The sequence below is a fragment of the Rhodamnia argentea genome, chromosome 9 (assembly GCF_020921035.1).
Source record: "Rhodamnia argentea isolate NSW1041297 chromosome 9, ASM2092103v1, whole genome shotgun sequence".
Taxonomy (NCBI): Eukaryota; Viridiplantae; Streptophyta; class Magnoliopsida; order Myrtales; family Myrtaceae; genus Rhodamnia; species Rhodamnia argentea.
Window position 1 is genome coordinate 1,593,829 of NC_063158.1, and position 17,331 is coordinate 1,611,159.

The 17,331-nt window shown below is 40.4% G+C and overlaps 2 protein-coding genes across 5 annotated transcripts; both read left to right on the top strand.

Moving 5' to 3' along the window:
- Positions 1–21: 21 nt before the first annotated feature.
- Positions 22–15,212, top strand: LOC115740763 (UDP-glucose 4-epimerase GEPI48). The gene is made up of 10 exons (XM_030674340.2): positions 22–60; positions 10,306–10,509; positions 11,340–11,389; positions 11,754–11,889; positions 12,835–12,936; positions 13,125–13,352; positions 13,539–13,617; positions 14,124–14,206; positions 14,686–14,777; positions 14,951–15,212. Exons 2-10 carry the CDS (start codon positions 10,327–10,329, stop codon positions 15,042–15,044), a joined length of 1,047 nt encoding a protein of 348 aa, XP_030530200.1. The 5' UTR covers positions 22–60; positions 10,306–10,326; the 3' UTR covers positions 15,045–15,212.
- LOC115740760 lies at positions 56–6,475 on the top strand. 4 transcript variants are annotated; one of them, XR_007199699.1, is made up of 13 exons: positions 56–526; positions 856–1,019; positions 1,166–1,246; positions 1,899–1,978; positions 2,228–2,312; positions 2,835–3,254; positions 3,868–3,975; positions 4,673–4,740; positions 4,867–4,954; positions 5,062–5,133; positions 5,214–5,267; positions 5,880–6,193; positions 6,300–6,475. XR_007199699.1 is itself a non-coding variant. In XM_030674336.2 (12 exons), exons 1-12 carry the CDS (start codon positions 448–450, stop codon positions 5,958–5,960), a joined length of 1,380 nt encoding a protein of 459 aa, XP_030530196.2. In that variant the 5' UTR covers positions 56–447; the 3' UTR covers positions 5,961–6,475. The 4 variants fall into 4 exon arrangements, 3 of the variants coding, with proteins under 3 accessions (XP_030530196.2, XP_030530197.2, XP_048141206.1); XM_030674336.2 differs by having other exon boundaries at positions 5,880–6,475; XM_030674337.2 differs by having other exon boundaries at positions 1,169–1,246; positions 5,880–6,475.
- Positions 15,213–17,331: the final 2,119 nt, after the last annotated feature.

Genomic DNA, 17,331 nt, shown 5'->3' on the forward strand with positions numbered 1-17,331 from the left:
CGTTGCCCTCCCTCCATTCTCACCGTCGCCGGCATCTCCTCCTCCTCCTCCTCGTCGCTGCTGACGGAACTCCGGAAATGACCTTGTGCTTGTGCTCGCCGTGCCTCTCTCCCTTCCCTCGCTCTTCCACTCTCCACCTCTCCCGATGCTCCCCGAGCAACACCACCGCTCTGCTATCGATACTACTCAGCGGTAGTCACTACGCGGCCCCGCACCATCTCCGAGATCCGTCTTCTCCCTCCGCCGTCTCTCGGCGCTCCTTCGAGAGCAGAGCTTCGCTGAGCGAGAGTGAAAGCAGCGTCGTCGGAGAGTCGACGGCGATTCTGAGCGACGGGGTGGTCAGGCGAAGTGTCTGGCGCCGGAGACGCCGACGAGGCATTGCGGATCATCGCGGAGAAGACCGACCGGAGCGGCGGCGTGGTTGGCTTGTCTGATTGCTGCTCGATTATGAACGCGGCGCTTGAGCGCGGCAATGCTGAGTTGGCTCTGTCCGTGTTCTACGCCATGCGCGCCACTTTCGATCAAGGTGTGTCTTGTTATTCCATATAAATGGTGTTTCACGGTTCTGATTTCTGAAATTTAAGTTTTTATCAACAATCGCAATGTGTGAAGTTCTCAATGCTTCATTGTAATTGAATGTGAACAATTTTTTTTGGCTGGTTGATGTTAGTGCCTTAACTTTCTCTCGTACTTAGTGGGTGCTTTCTTCTGCTTCACGGCTTAAAGAGAGCAGAAATGTTGTTCAGACATTTTTCGTGAGGAGGGATAATGAATATGGCAGGAATACACATTCGGAGGAGGAAGTCCACCAATGCAACTGGAGTCTCTCGTTAATATCTTGATGATGATGGCCAGGTCTAGGTGAAGATGGTGCTTCCATCGACAGGTGGAGATGGTCCAGGCCCGACGTGGGTGTATACACACTGTTAGTTCATGGTCTTGCAGCATCATTAAGGGTTTCCGATGCTCTAAGCGTGATTGATATCATATGCCAAGTAGGGGTTTCTCCTGGCGTGGAGGTAAAACCCTACTTTCTCTTGCTTTGAGGTTTAAAAGCTGTTTTGGTTACCAATTTTGCATGCATTTGCCTTGTAAAACTATTACTTGGATAGCGGGTGGTAGCTATCCTGCTGACCCTTTCATCCTGCAACTTTTTTGCTTTTAGCAGGTCCCCTTCGGGAAGGTTGTGAGATGTCCAAGTTGTATGATAGCTGTTGCTGTTGCACAACCCCAAGATGGTGTTCAAGTATGCTAACAAAGTTCAATACCTAGTATTGATTGTACCATTTTGTTATCGAAGATGATCTCAAGTTCTATAGTTTGTTCCAAGTATTGCTTGCTAAGCGTGCCTAGATTTGAGTTAGGCTTACTCCACTGTCAATGTGCTACAGGGATTTAGAATCAGATGATCATTGTGATTTAGGCCGTAAAAGTATACTTGCCTTTTGCCACATAGTTCAAGGTCTTTCACAACTTTCTGTGGCGCTACATAAATAGTGCAGAGCTGTGGTTCGGGTTGAAGTAAGCTGTGATATCCTTTCAAAAGTTCAAAATATCAATGTATATTTGAATGTTTGTCCACTTTCCTGTTGAGTTCTTCTGTTGTTCTTCTGTTAGTATGGTCAATTCGATCATCCACTCTGAGTTTCCTTTCTTGTTATGTTGATGAATGAGCAAGAGTGGATACAATTTAAACTAGTAAGAGGCTTGTTGATGGGTTTATATAATGTAGCACACTGATCGAGTCTAATAACTTACTCTGGTGATGAGCATCTTGACCTTGAGAGTCTAGTTCTATTTGCTTGTCAGCTTTAAGATAGCTTATTCACATATTTATGTCAAGTGATCATAAAACATTCTATTATGACTAATGTCTTATTTGGAACCTGCTTCTGCAGATTGTTTCCTGTGCCACCTGCCGTTACAAGTACGAGCTAGTTTCTGGTGACATTATTAGCATTGAGTCTGAAGAGATCAGGTTGGTATATCTATTGTCCTTATATAACCAACTGAATATGACTCAAGCAAATCCTGTATTCAAATTTTTTATTTCCTCTATCTCTGGGGTATATACATATCTTATCTTCTGTCATATAATATTTTCTCATTTGATCACCCATACGATAGTTTCAGCCAATAAATTCCTAGCTGATCACACATAATATTCTGTGTGGTGTTGATCCTTGGATATTCACTTCTTCTAAGGGTCTCCTCCTGCCGAACGCAGCATGGATATTCCAGCATGGAAACGGGGGCTAAGATTTCTGAATTTAACAAAACAAACTATGCCTGCTGCAGTTCACTCTGTTGTGGTATGTTCACTTTACTATGACTTAGGAGGTATGCGGTCTGTTCGATCTTGCTCTACGATCAATCGTATCTTTAGTTGCTATCACAATTTCTATATGGCTTATGTTCAATATCTTCTTGGGTCTGGAACTTTTTGAATAACAGACATATTCTAAAACACTCACACCCTACTCTGCGGTCAGATTGTGTAGTTTGGTATACTAAGCACTCCTGCTTGGCCCAAAAGAAGCTTTGCATCAGCGCTGAAAGCTATCTGGGTAACTGTCCTGATAAATGCAATTAAATTGGGACCTTATAATCAATTGGTAAAAATTATTATTCACTCAATTTTTAAGTTTCCTCAGAAGCACTTGTGCTGATTTTTTCCTCTCTTCTCTAACAAGCTGGAAGAAGTTGATCTTCCCTTTGAAACAATAGCACATTAAAATGCTTTGCAGACATGTCATCATAGCTTCATTTGAAGCTTAAATTGCAACTTTTTTTTCACTACCTAATAGGGACTTTTGTGCACATTCAATTTTTAGGTACAGACCCCTGCTGGTGTAGCACGCACCCACCGGTTTGCCACTGAAACAGCAACTCTTCCTGCTCAAGCAGGAGAGAGAGTAACTATGGCTTTAGCAGCTCCATCAAATGTTTACCGGGAGGTGGGTCCATTTAAGTTCAGCCCAAAGGCTCCCAACTTCTACCCTGGTGAGCCTATGTGCCTCACGAACCACAAAGATGGAAGGGAATCACTACTTTTAAGAGCACCTGCAAAAGATGGAAATTCATCATTGTACAATCCATCTGTCCTTTTTCCACTTCTAGCTGTGCTGGCCGCTGGAGATGCTGCATCTGGATTTATTGATCCCAGCTTGCCTCAGCTCCTTTCAGTTGGTGCTGTTGCATCTCTCACAGTTGGGGCTACTTTAAATGTGCTGGTTTTTCCCCAATTAAACAGAGTAAGCATGTTTTGCATATTGTTTGATGCTATACGTGCGAGTGGACTTTGCATGTTCGGTGCAGTTTTACTTCTGAATTTCTTTTGCAGCAACATTTTCCAATTTTGCTCTTTTCTTGACATCAATAATTCCTGTTTCAATGACTTAAGAAAATTGCAAAACACATCTGTTGGTTTCTTATTAGTTGATCTCACAGAAACTTATAGTTGTTTTTCTTGCTTTGCTTGATATCAGAATTGTCATTTGCATATAATAGAAGGTGATATGGAGTCCATGTTTTGTCAAATTGAATCATGAATATAGGTACTTGTTATTCCCATGAAAGATTTTTGGAGAATGCCCGATATTCTTGTGTGATGTTATCATAATCTGAATTACCTTGCATGTTTGCTTCAATACCTCTACTCACTATCCAAAGACCAGATGCAGAATGACGTTATATATCAAAGCCAATCAACCTCCCTATCTGGACCTGTTAGACAAGCTCAGACTTTCCCTTAACTACTAATTACCAAGAATTAGAAGCCATATGATATCACCTTTTTATTTGAATATGCCTTTAACATGAGCTTAGTTCTACGCATATATAGTCATCCATTATTTCATTTGTCAGCTACCCCAGCGGTCAGTTGATGCAACTGCAATCAAGCAGCAACTTCTGTCTCAATATGCCGTACTCCAGTCTCGCATCAGAGACCTGAAAGAAGCTGCTGAAAAAGAGGTATAATCCTTCAGATGTGGTGACCATTTTGCGTAGACAAAATGTTTCTTCCTCCCCATCTGAGCAGGGCACTGGAGACCGGCGCCGGGGTTGGGGGGGGGGGGTGTCAACTCTTCTCTTTGTTGGAAACCCCTAGTTTTAGAATGCGTCACTTCCACATGTCCTGGCATTTGACTGTCATAAGTACCATTTTAGCTCTAAACTATCTGGGTGTGGCATTCTTTTACTCCGCTAAGTCAGTGAGTGATTTTACACAGAAAGACCTGCCTCTTCACTCTCTATTCTGAATATCCTTGAAGACATTCCCTAGTTTTGATTAATTCCATGTGAATCAATATTCATGTAGGAAACTCAAAAGTCCTGCTCATTAGGAGGTAGCCTCTTCACCAGCACTGGGAAGTTGGAGTCAATTTTACGGGTAGTAGATTTGTAATTCTTTGGCAATTAAAGAAAGGATCACTCAGCAACACGATCTTTTGAATCTTGAATGAAGAGAATTCACACCTGAATTTCCTTCCTGCCAGTTACTTCAAACCAATTGGCAGTTAAATGCTTCACCTGGAACTCTAATCATCAACCTATCACTTTGCAGTGACTTACGATTGTACAATTAGCAACTTCAGACTATTTTCTTTGCTTTTGTTTACATGAAATGGCAAGATGGTGAGAAGTTTCAGAACAGTGTGCATCTATGTAGGTGTGGATGTTAGCTCGCATGTGTCAACTTGAGAACAAGATTTATGCTGTTGGAGAGCCATCTTACCGGTAAACCTCTTTAAAATGATTCCTTTACTTAGCTCATTGTTGTTTGAATGTTTCATAGTACTGTTTCTGAGGCATAATATGCTTCTTTTCTGGACACGAATTTATATGAACCTGCTGTCTTTTTAGGGCACGGAAAAGTAGAGTCAAAAGGGTGCGAGAAGGCCTGGAAATCTCATTGAGGGGACGGATTGAATTAATTGAAAGTTATGCAAGAGTATGTCTTGGAAAACCTTATCTCAACAGTCTCTCGCCCCTAATTTCAGCCTACACGCTTGCTCTTATATTAAATAGAGTATCTTGTTTACTGGATGTGGTTGTCAGATATCTTCAATGATTGAAATTGAGGTAGAACTGGAATCTGATGTTCTGGCAGCTGAAGCAGCAAGCAACGTGGTTTGTTTTCCGGATTTTGTGATCTTTCCCGACCATTTTTGATGCATGAGATAAACTAGCTCACTTATTTCTGTTCACAGGAAAGTGTTGCGGAACAAATACAGCAGATAATGGAGATAGAAAAACTTGAAGAGGCATGTTCTCGTTACTCTGAGTTAACTCTTTCTCATAACAAACTGAGATGGGAATTTGACAACTAATCAAGTACAGCGTATGAGGCATAGATTGGTTGTTAGATGGAAGACATCACTTATAGTAGAGACTCTTTCTTAGACTTGACTCTTCAGTGGCACTTATCTTGCTCCAAAACTGAAAACATGAGGGTGGCTAGAAAGGAAGCAAGTGACTCCACCACACGGCAATCACAAAATTCACTTGCATTAGTCTTTTCTTCAGTGAAAAAATACTCTTTTTTTTCTTTTGAGTTTTTATCATCCAGTAGAACCTATTGAAATAACATTCCATGTAGTGTAATACTATATCATTTCGATTGTCACATTTAAATATCTACTTATTTAATAGAATCTGCTTAGCTGATTGATAGTATTTATTATATGCTGCACACGTAATTTTACCGATATGTCATGTGGCTTTGTGAAGACATTGCATGCCTAAGAAAATAATATGATATATAAATCCCCACCGCTATTAGTCATTTAATCAATGGCTGGTAGCTGACATTTCAATTTGGAACAGCATGTACATTGAAAAATGTCGACTAGTAATTCTCTTCTCTTTTCTCACAGAAATGGAAGCTACAAGCTGAAGCAAATGACGAAGCTGAAAGACTCCTCAGTTCGCAACCCATAGCTGCAGAACAGGATTAAACTTTAAGTTACTACTTACCCAATTTTGGCTTGCAGATTCTTCTACCTGCTTCATGATCTTTTGCCAGATTATTCAACCGTCAGCAGGCGGGCTTCTTTGATGTAGTAGGGTGGTACATGGCATGCTGAACGGTCAGTCTTTCTGTAAAATGACAACTGCTGGTCGTAAAGTTCAGAATCCTTTACCAGTTTTGGGGGGAGAAATGACCTGAAGTTGGCACTTCTTATGCACAGTAGTTTCACAAGATTTGGCTCCTACTATTTCCTTTCTAGCTGCTTAAGTATACCCAGAACGGGCTAAGGAGGCTTTGTTCTTAGATTGTTCTTCTTTTGTCACAGTCAAATTGAATCTCCTTTCTCTTCTCATCAATGCTGTTCCACAAAGAACAGAAAGTGTCTAAGAAAGAGCGCTTGATCAATTCTTTCAATATTGAAAATCATGGAATCGCCTTCACAACCGTGATACTACTGTAAGATAAACGCTGTTTCATTTGGGGTCTGATGTTTATAGTTGCCCCTCAGTCACACACCAGAGCAGAAGGCCTGAAAGTTTTTGCCCAAATAGTCCTATTGCACCTAGCTAGCATATTCTGTCCATACCCACCAAACTAATTGTTGCTATGTCGACCGCTTAGTATCATCACCATCACGCTCTGAAGTTAGTTGATGTGGGAAAATCATTCTAATTTATATCTGGAAACTGTGTTTCTTTTTTTTCTTTGTTTTTTCTTCTTCTTCTTTTAAGATTCCATTGTGATATCTGAAAAAGATGGCGAATCTTAAGTTTTTGTCACCTTTCCACCACCTTTTCACGTGGTATGTGGAGACAAGTAGGAAACCGTCAAAAGAGCGTCTTAATGTTGGTTTTTCTGCTCTTGCTTTTCTTGTGATTCATGAAGTAACATGCATCATACCTTCCGCTGCAATTTTGTTCACGCCACGACAACCTTTTAGCTCGTGGTCTTATCTTGTGTTTGTATGACTAGGCAAGATCGATTCAGCCTCTCTCTCCCCGAAGGATGAAACTTTTAATCGATTGAACGGAGCATCATGAATCTTGCTTTCGCACAGGTGTTTACCGGAAAGTTGACAACTCGACATTCCGTAGCGGCCCAATTTGTAGGATGAAATGAGATTGGAATGGAGTCGCCATCTTAGGTCTGATCCCATTCCGTTTCTTTTGGTTTGGTTGCGTTAAAATATCTGGAATGAGAATTCTCTGACACTTCTTCTTACCATTTTAATGTGATTTTTTTTTTCCTATTTCAAGATTTTCCAAACACGAGAAAAGAAATCGCCATGTCGGCAATTTCTGGCCAAAATTGGCTAGAAGGACTAAATTGGCACGCATGTAAAAGATTTATGACTGAATTGGTACAATTGCAATAGGTTTAGAAATTTTTTGGTAATTTTTTCTTGTGTTCTTCCTATTTCACTAACGAAAGAGGCAGTTATTATGTGTGCAAGCAAAAAATAATAATAATAAGGAGCGAAGAAAGTTGTGACTTGATTGTTGTAGAAGATGAATTTAAATAGTTGGATATGAAATGAGATGCAAAGTCCCTCTTTTGGGAAGGTTCGTCATGGGTGTCCAAAAAGACCACGGGACTTTCATCTAAGGAGCATATTAAGGAAAATTATCCAAAGAATCTTGAACTTATTGTACTTTTATCAATTCAGTCTTAAATCTTTTTACGTTTTGCCAATTGAATTTATTTGGTGAATTTTGATTGGAAATCAGTTATGTGGGTGTCGGCCATCTTATGTGGTATGACCGACACTAACGTGGATAATTTTAATAATATTTTGATATTTGTATGAATTTTTTTATTCATTTTTCTATTTTCCTTTTTACTCTTTTCTTTCGATTTCTTTTTCTTTTTCCCTCCGTCGATCATCGTCAGGTCTCGTCAATGGCCAGTGGAGGTCATCGGCCTCGGGCGGGGGCAGCCCTCACTGGCCTCGTGAGGGGGGCGGGGCGTGGGCCAGGGGTTGGGCAGCCCTTATGATCTGGGTTCTGCTCGACCGTCCTCATGATCCTGCTCCTCATTTGATTCAGAAACTTTTTAACCAAGCCGAGCCACAACCCTCCCAACTCATTCCATGCTCCTTTTCAAGGCAATCATTACAAGGAAGAAAAAGATTGAGAACAAAGAACCCACGAACAAGACCCCCGAGCGATGAATTGACTTTCTGCTTGGAATAAAACGAAATTAAAGTTGCATCTGATGTCTCTTACGAGTAGCGATGTGTCCGTGAAGCACATTTCCCATTGGTCGTCACTTAAGTTCATATGATTCGCCAGCAGCGACTTTCATGACTCAAATCCCATCATCTAATTTCCCGCCTTCTCTTTCGTACTTTAATCAGTCGCTTTCAAATCTTGTATGCATATGAAGAGCACCAGAAAAATAAAATCAAAAAGAAAAATCGAATAACTTTTTTCTTTTGGACCTCTTCATAGAGATCGAGAAATCGAATCCCGCACACTCTTTGGAGAGAAGGAGAATCGAATCCCGCACCTATAGTACTAGCATCTTCATCCTTAATTCATTTACCAGTAGGGTCGATGTTTATTGAAAAAAAAAAAAAAATCGGACAATCAGAAAGAATAAAAATCTCTCGGAACATCCATTACGTGGATTGATATACATATCTCGACCCTTTTTTGCAGGGGCTTCAATCAAGACGTGTCCAGTGTAAGAGAAACTTCTAGAGAAAACTTTTGCTTCAATCAAGACGTGTCGAGTGTAAGAGAAACTTCTAGAGAAAACTATCTTTTATGTTGTTTAATAAGGCCACATTACATTCTTTTTTAAAAAAAAATTGTCGTGCTCAAATAGAATAGACATCGGTGCTGCTTGACTCGAGAATAAAGTGACCGGACCACCTGAAAAGAAATAATATTCTCCTACTACCCTTCGGAAAAAGAACAATGGTATGATCATAAATCACGTGAATCCGAATAACTTGTAACATCCGTGTGGCCGATGTCCAAATGATATTGGTGCACACGGATCTTAGCAGGTGCCGGGGCGGGCAATTTCAAAACGGACTCTTGATTCCAAGTTCTTGTGGTTCGTTGGCAAAATTATTCCAATTGAATGAGTGTTCTCAATATGCTATTGGTGCACCCGGTTTTCGGTGGGTGCCGAACGGGCGATTTCAAAGCGGGTTTTTCGTTCTAAGATCTCATGATCCATTGCCAAAGTTATTCCAATTCGATGAGTATCCTGGATATGAGATTGGTGCACATGGCTTATAGTTGGTGACCCGTTTACAATTTCAAAGCGGGACTCTTCATTCCAAGATTTCCGCGATCCAATGCCAAAACTTATTCCAATTCAATGTGTACTCTTTTGACAAAAAAAAAAAAAATACCCGCTCTCAATATTGTTAGCAATGTTATAATATCTAATTGATTCAGCATATCTTTCATAATTATACATATATCTCATTTGATAGTGAATATGCTTGACTTGATTATATTTGATATTATCTTCATTTTATAACCTTAATCAGTCATCTAATGAAGGTTATTTCATGTACTATTTTCTAAATACATCGAGATATACATAGATTATCCAACTCTCTTCTGCAATCTTCTCCACTAATATTATACCTTGAAAGGGACCCGAACCCTCTGCACTCTCTAACACGAGATTTTGAGTGTCGCATATATGCCGTTTTAGCATCAAGCCATCTTGAAAGCGAAGCATATTCCGTCACCATGGTGTTGTGAAACCCCATTTTTATGATCTTTCTGCCAAAACATAAATTAGACATCATTCCTAGTTCCTACTGAATCATGATTAGTCATGATATGTACATAAGTTGATGGGTTCTGAAAATATTCCAAAACATGGGAAATCACATTGCTTGTCTTGTCATGTAACATGAATCAACTATTGATTAACAAAACCCAAATCGTACATCAGAATCTTTGTGTCACGTGATGGCGTGCTCATTCATTTATCAAAATAAATAATTTTTATTAAAAAAGGGCGTAAAAACTGAGCAAAAAGAAATTAAAAAAAGGGTAGATCCATTTTTGCCTTTTTTTTTTTATAATAATATTCTTTCAAATCAATCCTCTGCTTTTCTCTCTGTCTCTTTCGACTATAACTCGCGCAATCTGCAATTATTCTCTCATCAGAGTCTCTCTCTCTCTCTCTCTCTATAAATGGCCGTCTCTTTCCCGGTTTCCCTCCAGCGTCTTGTCTGATTTAGCAGCGACCCATCCTTCTTCTTCTTCTTCTTCCTCTTCTTCTCCGGATTTCAAGTTTGAATTTTTTTCAGTGCCCAACCTTCTCCTCCTTCCTCGCTCGCTCCCAAAAGCTTTTCCCTCCCGTTCTGCTCTCTCGTCATGCCGCACAACATCCTCGTCACCGGCGGCTGCGGCTACATTGGGAGCCACACCGTGCTTCAGCTCTTGCTCGGCGGCTTCAGGGCCACCGTCGTCGACAACCTGGACAACTCCTCGGAAATCGCCATTCAGCGAGTCAAGGAACTCGCCGGCGAGCACGGCCCTAACCTCGACTTCCACAAGGTTCGGATAAAGCCTTCCCTGGTTGAATACGAACGTTTTTTTCCCTGTTTTAGCGTGCGGTTTTCGGAGCCCGCCAGCAAAATTTGCGCTTGGTTTTGTTTTTTTTTTTTTGGTTGGACCGAGTGATTACTTGATCGTACTTGTTCGTTTTTCGGACGCGGAAGGTGTTGTTGGTCAGTGCGTACCGAGAAGGCGCGTCAGGTGTTTGTTTTATGCATCGGCGTTTGATTCTAGGGATTTTTTCGTGTTCTTCATGAAGTATGCTCTTTCGGGAGTCATTTGGATGGTTGGCGCTGCTCTGAATTTGTATTTGAATCCTTTTATCGCCTTCTTTTTGTAGTTATATTTTGTTGTGCAGTGTGATTATAAATCCGTCATTGGACACATACGTTGGTAGCCTCAGATCATCGGCCTTTCAGACCATATACTTTTGTTATTAAAAACTTATCGCCCCATCGGAATGTCTGAAGATGGAAAAAAAGCGAAATTGTTATGTTATTGGTAAAATGTTGATTAATACCTGTTGACTTCTACACTCTTTGGCTCTTGCTCGGAAGTTGGCATTTTTATGGTACTGGAGCCGGGGATTAAATATTGTTTCATATTGTTTTGAGTTATGAAAGATGCGGATGAATGTTGAACCCCCACGGTGGCTATTCTGGGCAAGTCCCTCTTTTCTCCTTTTCACGATTTGCTTGCTAGTTCGTTCGTTTCCCTTCTTGCACTGAGATGATTTTTATTAGCATGTCCCTTTTCACTGGCCTTGTCATGATGGGATCGACATATCTTTGTTATGGCCTTGACATTAGTGTGTACGCCTTTACTTGCAGATGGACCTTCGCGACAGAGCAGCCCTTGAGGAACTATTCGCCTCGACAAAGTATAAAGCCTGTCATTTCTATTGCTTGTTTGACAGTATTTCTTGACTTTTAGGGACAAATGTTCTGCATCTGTCAGCCCATGACTGGATTCAGTTCTCTTTCCCAAGAGAAAGCACCTCCTAGCACGGAACGTATCAGCAGACAAGTGATATCCACTATTTTCATGGAAATCTGACCACAACATTGTTGTTGGATGATTTCATTTCGGAGAATCTGATGATTCTTGTCAAGAATGAAGATCATTCTGAAACTTTAGTCATAAGAGTGTTTTCTAGTCATGTGCTTTAATGCATTGTCCGTCTTTCTGCTCATTGTTTTAATCTTGCAACATTCCTTAACTGTCTTGTCCTTTAAATCCTGCAGGTTTGATGCTGTCATACACTTTGCTGGATTGAAAGCAGTCGGTGAAAGTGTACAGAAACCGCTGCTTTATTATGATAACAATCTTAATGGGACAATTACTTTATTAGAAGTGATGGCTTCCCATGGATGTAAAAAGGTATATGCAGTACATATGAGAAAGATAGGGGTCAACTCCTATAGCCATGGAAGGATTTTACACACGAGAATCCAACTTGCTAAGAATAGTGCTGATTGTTGTAGAGGATCTGTTGGCTATTTTACTAGGATGAGTTAATTTATTGACACTTGATGCATAATTTGTTGATCCTAGTACTTAGACATATCAAGAAGTTGATGTTTGTTATCCGTAACCCATGTCATCGGCCAGCTTTGTTGGACTTCCATGTCAATAATAGCATAACATTAGGTGGGCCCCACAAGCATGCACGCTCCGTAGCAGTTTCCTGTTGTTGAGTTTCTCCAGATTCTCAGCTGGTTGTTCATTTTAAGCGTAATTTACATTGTAATTACTTTCTTTCTTCCATGTGATAAAGAGCGATAAAGCCATGTTTAAATCCTTCATTACATTGTCTCTGTCCTCTTTCTTAAAACTGAGACATTAGCCTCTGGAAAGTTCTGAGGACAAGTTTTAGGGTGGGTTTGTTTTGGAGGCTTTGGGGATGCATGCTAAGTGCTTGTGGGTTTCCTGGAATATTTGGCCATGCTCCTTAAGACGGTATTCAAGGCATGCCTTTTTAATGTCTTAGGTTAATATTTCAGTGACTCATCCATTTGGAGTTTTATATAGGGAAGTTGTGCAGTAGAACTGATGATTGTTACATTGCTTTACCGAAACTTTTGTTGGTTACTAGTAAGATTGGCTGCGTACCAGTAAAGAACAGGAGAGTTATCTCCTGAGCCATAAGAAAATCCACCATATGATGTTTTTCCTATGGATTTTTATCTTCCTCGATTGCTCTATCCTTAATGTCATTCCTTCATCTGCCAATGTTCCCTGAAGATTCTTTTGTAACTGATGTTACTTGATACAGAGAGAAGGACCCAACTGATATTTACCTTTAATTTTTTTTTTTAATATCAGCTTGTCTTTTCATCATCTGCTACAGTTTATGGTTGGCCCAAGGAGGTCCCATGCACAGAGGAGTTCCCCCTTTGTGCTACGAATCCATATGGACGAACCAAGGTTCGTATTGTTTTTTTCCTCGCTCTATATCTGGTGCTATATATTGATCAGCGCCTGGCCCATTTTCTTTAAGCAAAATATTCCTCACATGAAAGCTCTACTATACAATATTTATAAGAAATGATCCTCAGTCACTCTGCCATTTGACTGACAGGAACCTTTTACCTGGTTGTTATATTATGTGTTAGCTATTTATTGAAGATATTTGTCGTGATATCTACCGATCGGACTCTGAGTGGAAGATCATACTGCTAAGATACTTCAATCCCGTGGGTGCGCATCCCAGCGGCTACATTGGTGAGGATCCTCGTGGTATTCCAAACAATCTCATGCCATATGTGCAGCAAGTTGCTGTTGGCAGGCGACCTACCCTGACGGTTTTTGGAAATGACTATGCCACAGTAGATGGTACAGGGGTATGTCTTTTACTCAGGAAAGTCCAGTATCTAACAGAGACTGCATACTTGCATTATGCTTTCCATGATGGACTGGCGCTGTATGTGTCATATTGGTTATGAAGTTAAAAAGATTGTGGTTATGGGTTAATGTGATGCATATTCTCATTTATCTTGTCTTGTTATGTTCATTTTTTCCAATTTTAGGTCCGCGATTACATTCATGTGATTGACTTATCAGATGGACATATAGCAGCATTGAACAAGCTTGATGAATCTGGTATCGGTATGTTATCTGATGCTTTTCACTCTATTTCGGTTAATTGCAAATCTACCCATCCTTGTTTCTTTGTAGATTGTGGGATGGGATAAATCTGCCCTTGTTAATTCAATTTCTGAACAGTGAATGTGCATTTGACAGTTATGAGAGGCATGTTCTCTTTGATCATCCATGCTGGCGAAGCGTTTGTCTGCTCATGTGTGTTTTGACAATAGCAGACTATGAAGTCACTTTTGTTTTCATCTGCAGTGATCTTTTTGGACTTTTCGCTAGATATTGCAGTTTAATACTGTACTAATTTTTTCAAGGGTACTTATTTGCAAAAATAATTAGTGTGCCGGTTTGTAATCCGCCAATCAGAAATTTGTTGGAGAGGTTGGAGAGGTTGGAGGAGTTTCCTTCAACTGGAGATGGAAGGAAACATAGCTCCTCTATATTATCTTTTGATATATCAGGAGGAACTTTTGGAAGCATAGCTTGATAATGTGTTTATGATCCACATCTATTCGCAGGTTGTGAAGTGTACAACTTGGGAACAGGTAAAGGAACGTCAGTTTTGGAGATGGTTACCGCATTCGAAAAGGCATCTGGAAAGGTACTTTTTCATCTAATTTCTGGTATGGTACTCCTTAATTTGAGTTTCTCGCACTTGCTGCCGAAGTTTATCTTGTCTTATTGCGGTCAAGCATGCCGAAAGAAGACAAGCTTGCATATGCCAACAAAATGTAATTTCCACTGTACGGAAGGCTTATTGACTGAGTTCACCGACTTAACTGACTCGACAACAAAGCCACCTACTTTATTTTTGTGTATCTGTCCTGTGGAAGGTTTTGAAGTTTTTATCTTTAGCCTTGATCAAGTGGTTGACTTCCACTGTAAAGTTTCTGATTATTCATCGTAATGAATTCATTCTGGGAGATTGGAAAGTTTTGAAAAGACGTCTCAAAGCTATTAAAAATTACCATTTGAGACTGAAGGGAGATGATTGGCGATATGTGAAAATGTTACCAGAGTGCATATGGCAGTTAATTTATCATCTTTTGTGTAATAGAGTGTGGATTATTCTTTTTCCAGGAAATTCCTCTTGTAATGGCTGCAAGACGACCTGGCGATGCAGAAATTGTGTATGCTTCAACCGAGAAAGCTGAGCGCGAATTGAATTGGAAGTAAAGGCCGATTCATCTGACCACTATATCATTCACTGTCCTGCATTACATTACTGAAACACATTGCATCGATGATCCTACTAGCCTCACTTCCATAAGAATGGCCAACCTTGTTTCATGTATTGTTAAAAATCAGTAATGATTCTGATTTTTGATTGTTATTGTCTATGCAGGGCAAAGTATGGGATTGAAGAGATGTGTCGGGACCAATGGAACTGGGCCAGCCAAAACCCTTATGGCTATGGATCTCCTGAGACATCAGATTGAAAGCTGAGATTACTCGTATGACCTGTCTTTTAGGATTTACTTTGGTTGTCTACCATAGAAACCTTTGTAGGTTTTGATTCTTCCCATTGTATTCTGCAGGATTATTAATCGAAAAAAGTTGTGTCGTTCCTTTTCACCTACATCTTGAGTTCAGTTGGCAGTATAGTCTATTGAATGTAACTCGCCAAAATTGGCGTAGCTTACGCAGGAGTTTTTTGAAATGAAGTTTCGGAACCTGGTCCCTGCACACTGTTCTTTACATCAACCTGATGGAAAGCGAGTTTCCTCATCAGATTGCTCTTTTTCTTGGCTCTTCTTTGTGTGAGCAATGACCAATGACTAATACGTTAAATGTTTAAAGTGAGTATTGCCATGCCGGAATCGTACGCAAGTATTGGCGGAAGAGCAAGATTTCTCGTCAAGAAAAATGAAGTTACTTTGCAAAGTAACAAAACCGCATGTCTTTTGCTTGTTCTCTACAGCTTTTCCTTCTCTCGAAAAGTTTTAAGTGACTGGAATGATTTTTGGCCATCCGATTTCACATGTAAGGCCTCGCATCACTGCGAGCAGTCCTTGGAAATGGCAACCCCTGTTATTGTTTTGTGGGCATAAATGGAGATGGCCTTCAAGTGTCAACCACGGTTGCTCTCCTTTGGGTCATGTGGGGCTCAAAAGATTGGCCATGGCGCGGTGCCTGATAAAGAACTGAAAAAGGCCAGAAGAAGATTATATGGAGTCCGGAGGGACACTTAAGAGTGCATGTCTAGATGCATTCGTTTCTTTTGAATTAGGGAGGGCAATTAAGTGCAAATGGGTCGTGTCGAGAATGCCGGCCCGAAACCCGGCTCGGCTGGACACGAACACTCCCAATTACGCTTCGCGTAAGCCAACCGTGAGCCCGCTCCAGCGGGTCCACGTCCCCTATGAAATGAAGGGGATACATCTTTTGATCGCCTAATGATTTCCATATGAAACTTTTCCTAAGCCTCTCCTTCCGGAAGTCATTTTGGACTCACCTAATCTAAGCATAGTAAGTGCACCGGTCCCCCTCTTATCCCATGAAAGACCAACGCCTCGGAGAGGTGCAGCCGGGTAAGCGACATTACTCTAAAAATGCGGACGGCCTCTGACGTCGAGGCCGACGTGCTCCACCTCATCGATCCAACGACTACTAGTTGAGGGTTCCTCCTAGATGCACGTGTCGATTTTTGGGAAAAGTACCCAAAAAATTATTAGTCTATTGTATTGATACTAATTCAATCATGAACCTTTCAATTTAATTGATCTAGTCCTAAACGTTTTTACATTTGTACCAATTCAGTCCTAATTTAGACAAAAAATAGCTGACGTTTATATTTTCTAATGCTTATTCGAATTTTTTTTTCCTTTCCCTCTTCTTATTGTAGGTGGCCAATCGCTGCCCACCGACCATAAGCCATGCGAGGCCAACCCTCGCCGGCCATGGCCTATGGCAAAATAAAGAAAGAAAGGAAAAAAATTCAAATGTTCAAAAAACTAAAAAAAATATATCTAAAAAATTACTTTAAAAAAATGTCTACATCATGCCATATAGGACGATCGGCATTCACGTCGGTGTTTTGCATCCTAAATTGGCCAAATTGAATAAATTGTATCAATACAAAAAGGTTTATGACTAAACTAGTCCAATTGAAAGGTTTTCATGGAGGTGTTATATGCGGTAGAGGTGAACAATTCCAAGGTCGATTTTGATTCTACCTAGAACCTACTTATCAGAACCGGTTTTCCAATTGTTTGAACCCGGAACCCACCCTACACTCTTAGAACTAGGAACCTACATTGTCATAGGTTCCGGGATCGGTTACAAGGTCTACCCAAGTTCTAAATATATTCTTAACAAAACGATTATAGTGAATCATCACCTCCAATAATCATCATTTGCTCCTACAATACACGGTCACAACTTATATTTAGACACTTGGATCTTGCCACACATGTTAGCTTAGGTTAGTGATTTTAGATTAAACACTCGTCATTGGACCCTTGAAATCTTGTAGGATCATGTGACGGTATAGTACGAAAAACTAAAAGAAAAACATAAAGACTTGTTATAGGTTTGAAGTTTCAAGTTTCACCTAGAACCCGTATGTAGAAACTAGTTCTCTAATTGTTGGAACCAAGAACCTATGCTGCATACCCTAAAACTTAGAATCGGACCGGTTCCCACGGATCCGGTTTCACCCTAGAACCATGATCAATCCTAATATGCTGCATAGCACAACGTGATTATTTTGTGGAACAATGAATT

Excerpts from the sequence above, each read along its gene's own strand:
- LOC115740760 (XM_030674336.2), top strand. The coding sequence starts at position 448 with ATGAACGCGGCGCTTGAGCGCGGCAATGCTGAGTTGGCTCTGTCCGTG. Across the intron at positions 1,247-1,898 it reads AACCCCAAGATGGTGTTCAA|ATTGTTTCCTGTGCCACCTG; the intron begins GTATGCTAACAA and ends CTGCTTCTGCAG. Across the intron at positions 5,134-5,213 it reads CTGAAGCAGCAAGCAACGTG|GAAAGTGTTGCGGAACAAAT; the intron begins GTTTGTTTTCCG and ends TTCTGTTCACAG.
- LOC115740763 (XM_030674340.2), top strand. The coding sequence starts at position 10,327 with ATGCCGCACAACATCCTCGTCACCGGCGGCTGCGGCTACATTGGGAGC. Across the intron at positions 10,510-11,339 it reads CTAACCTCGACTTCCACAAG|ATGGACCTTCGCGACAGAGC; the intron begins GTTCGGATAAAG and ends CTTTACTTGCAG. Across the intron at positions 14,207-14,685 it reads TCGAAAAGGCATCTGGAAAG|GAAATTCCTCTTGTAATGGC; the intron begins GTACTTTTTCAT and ends TTCTTTTTCCAG.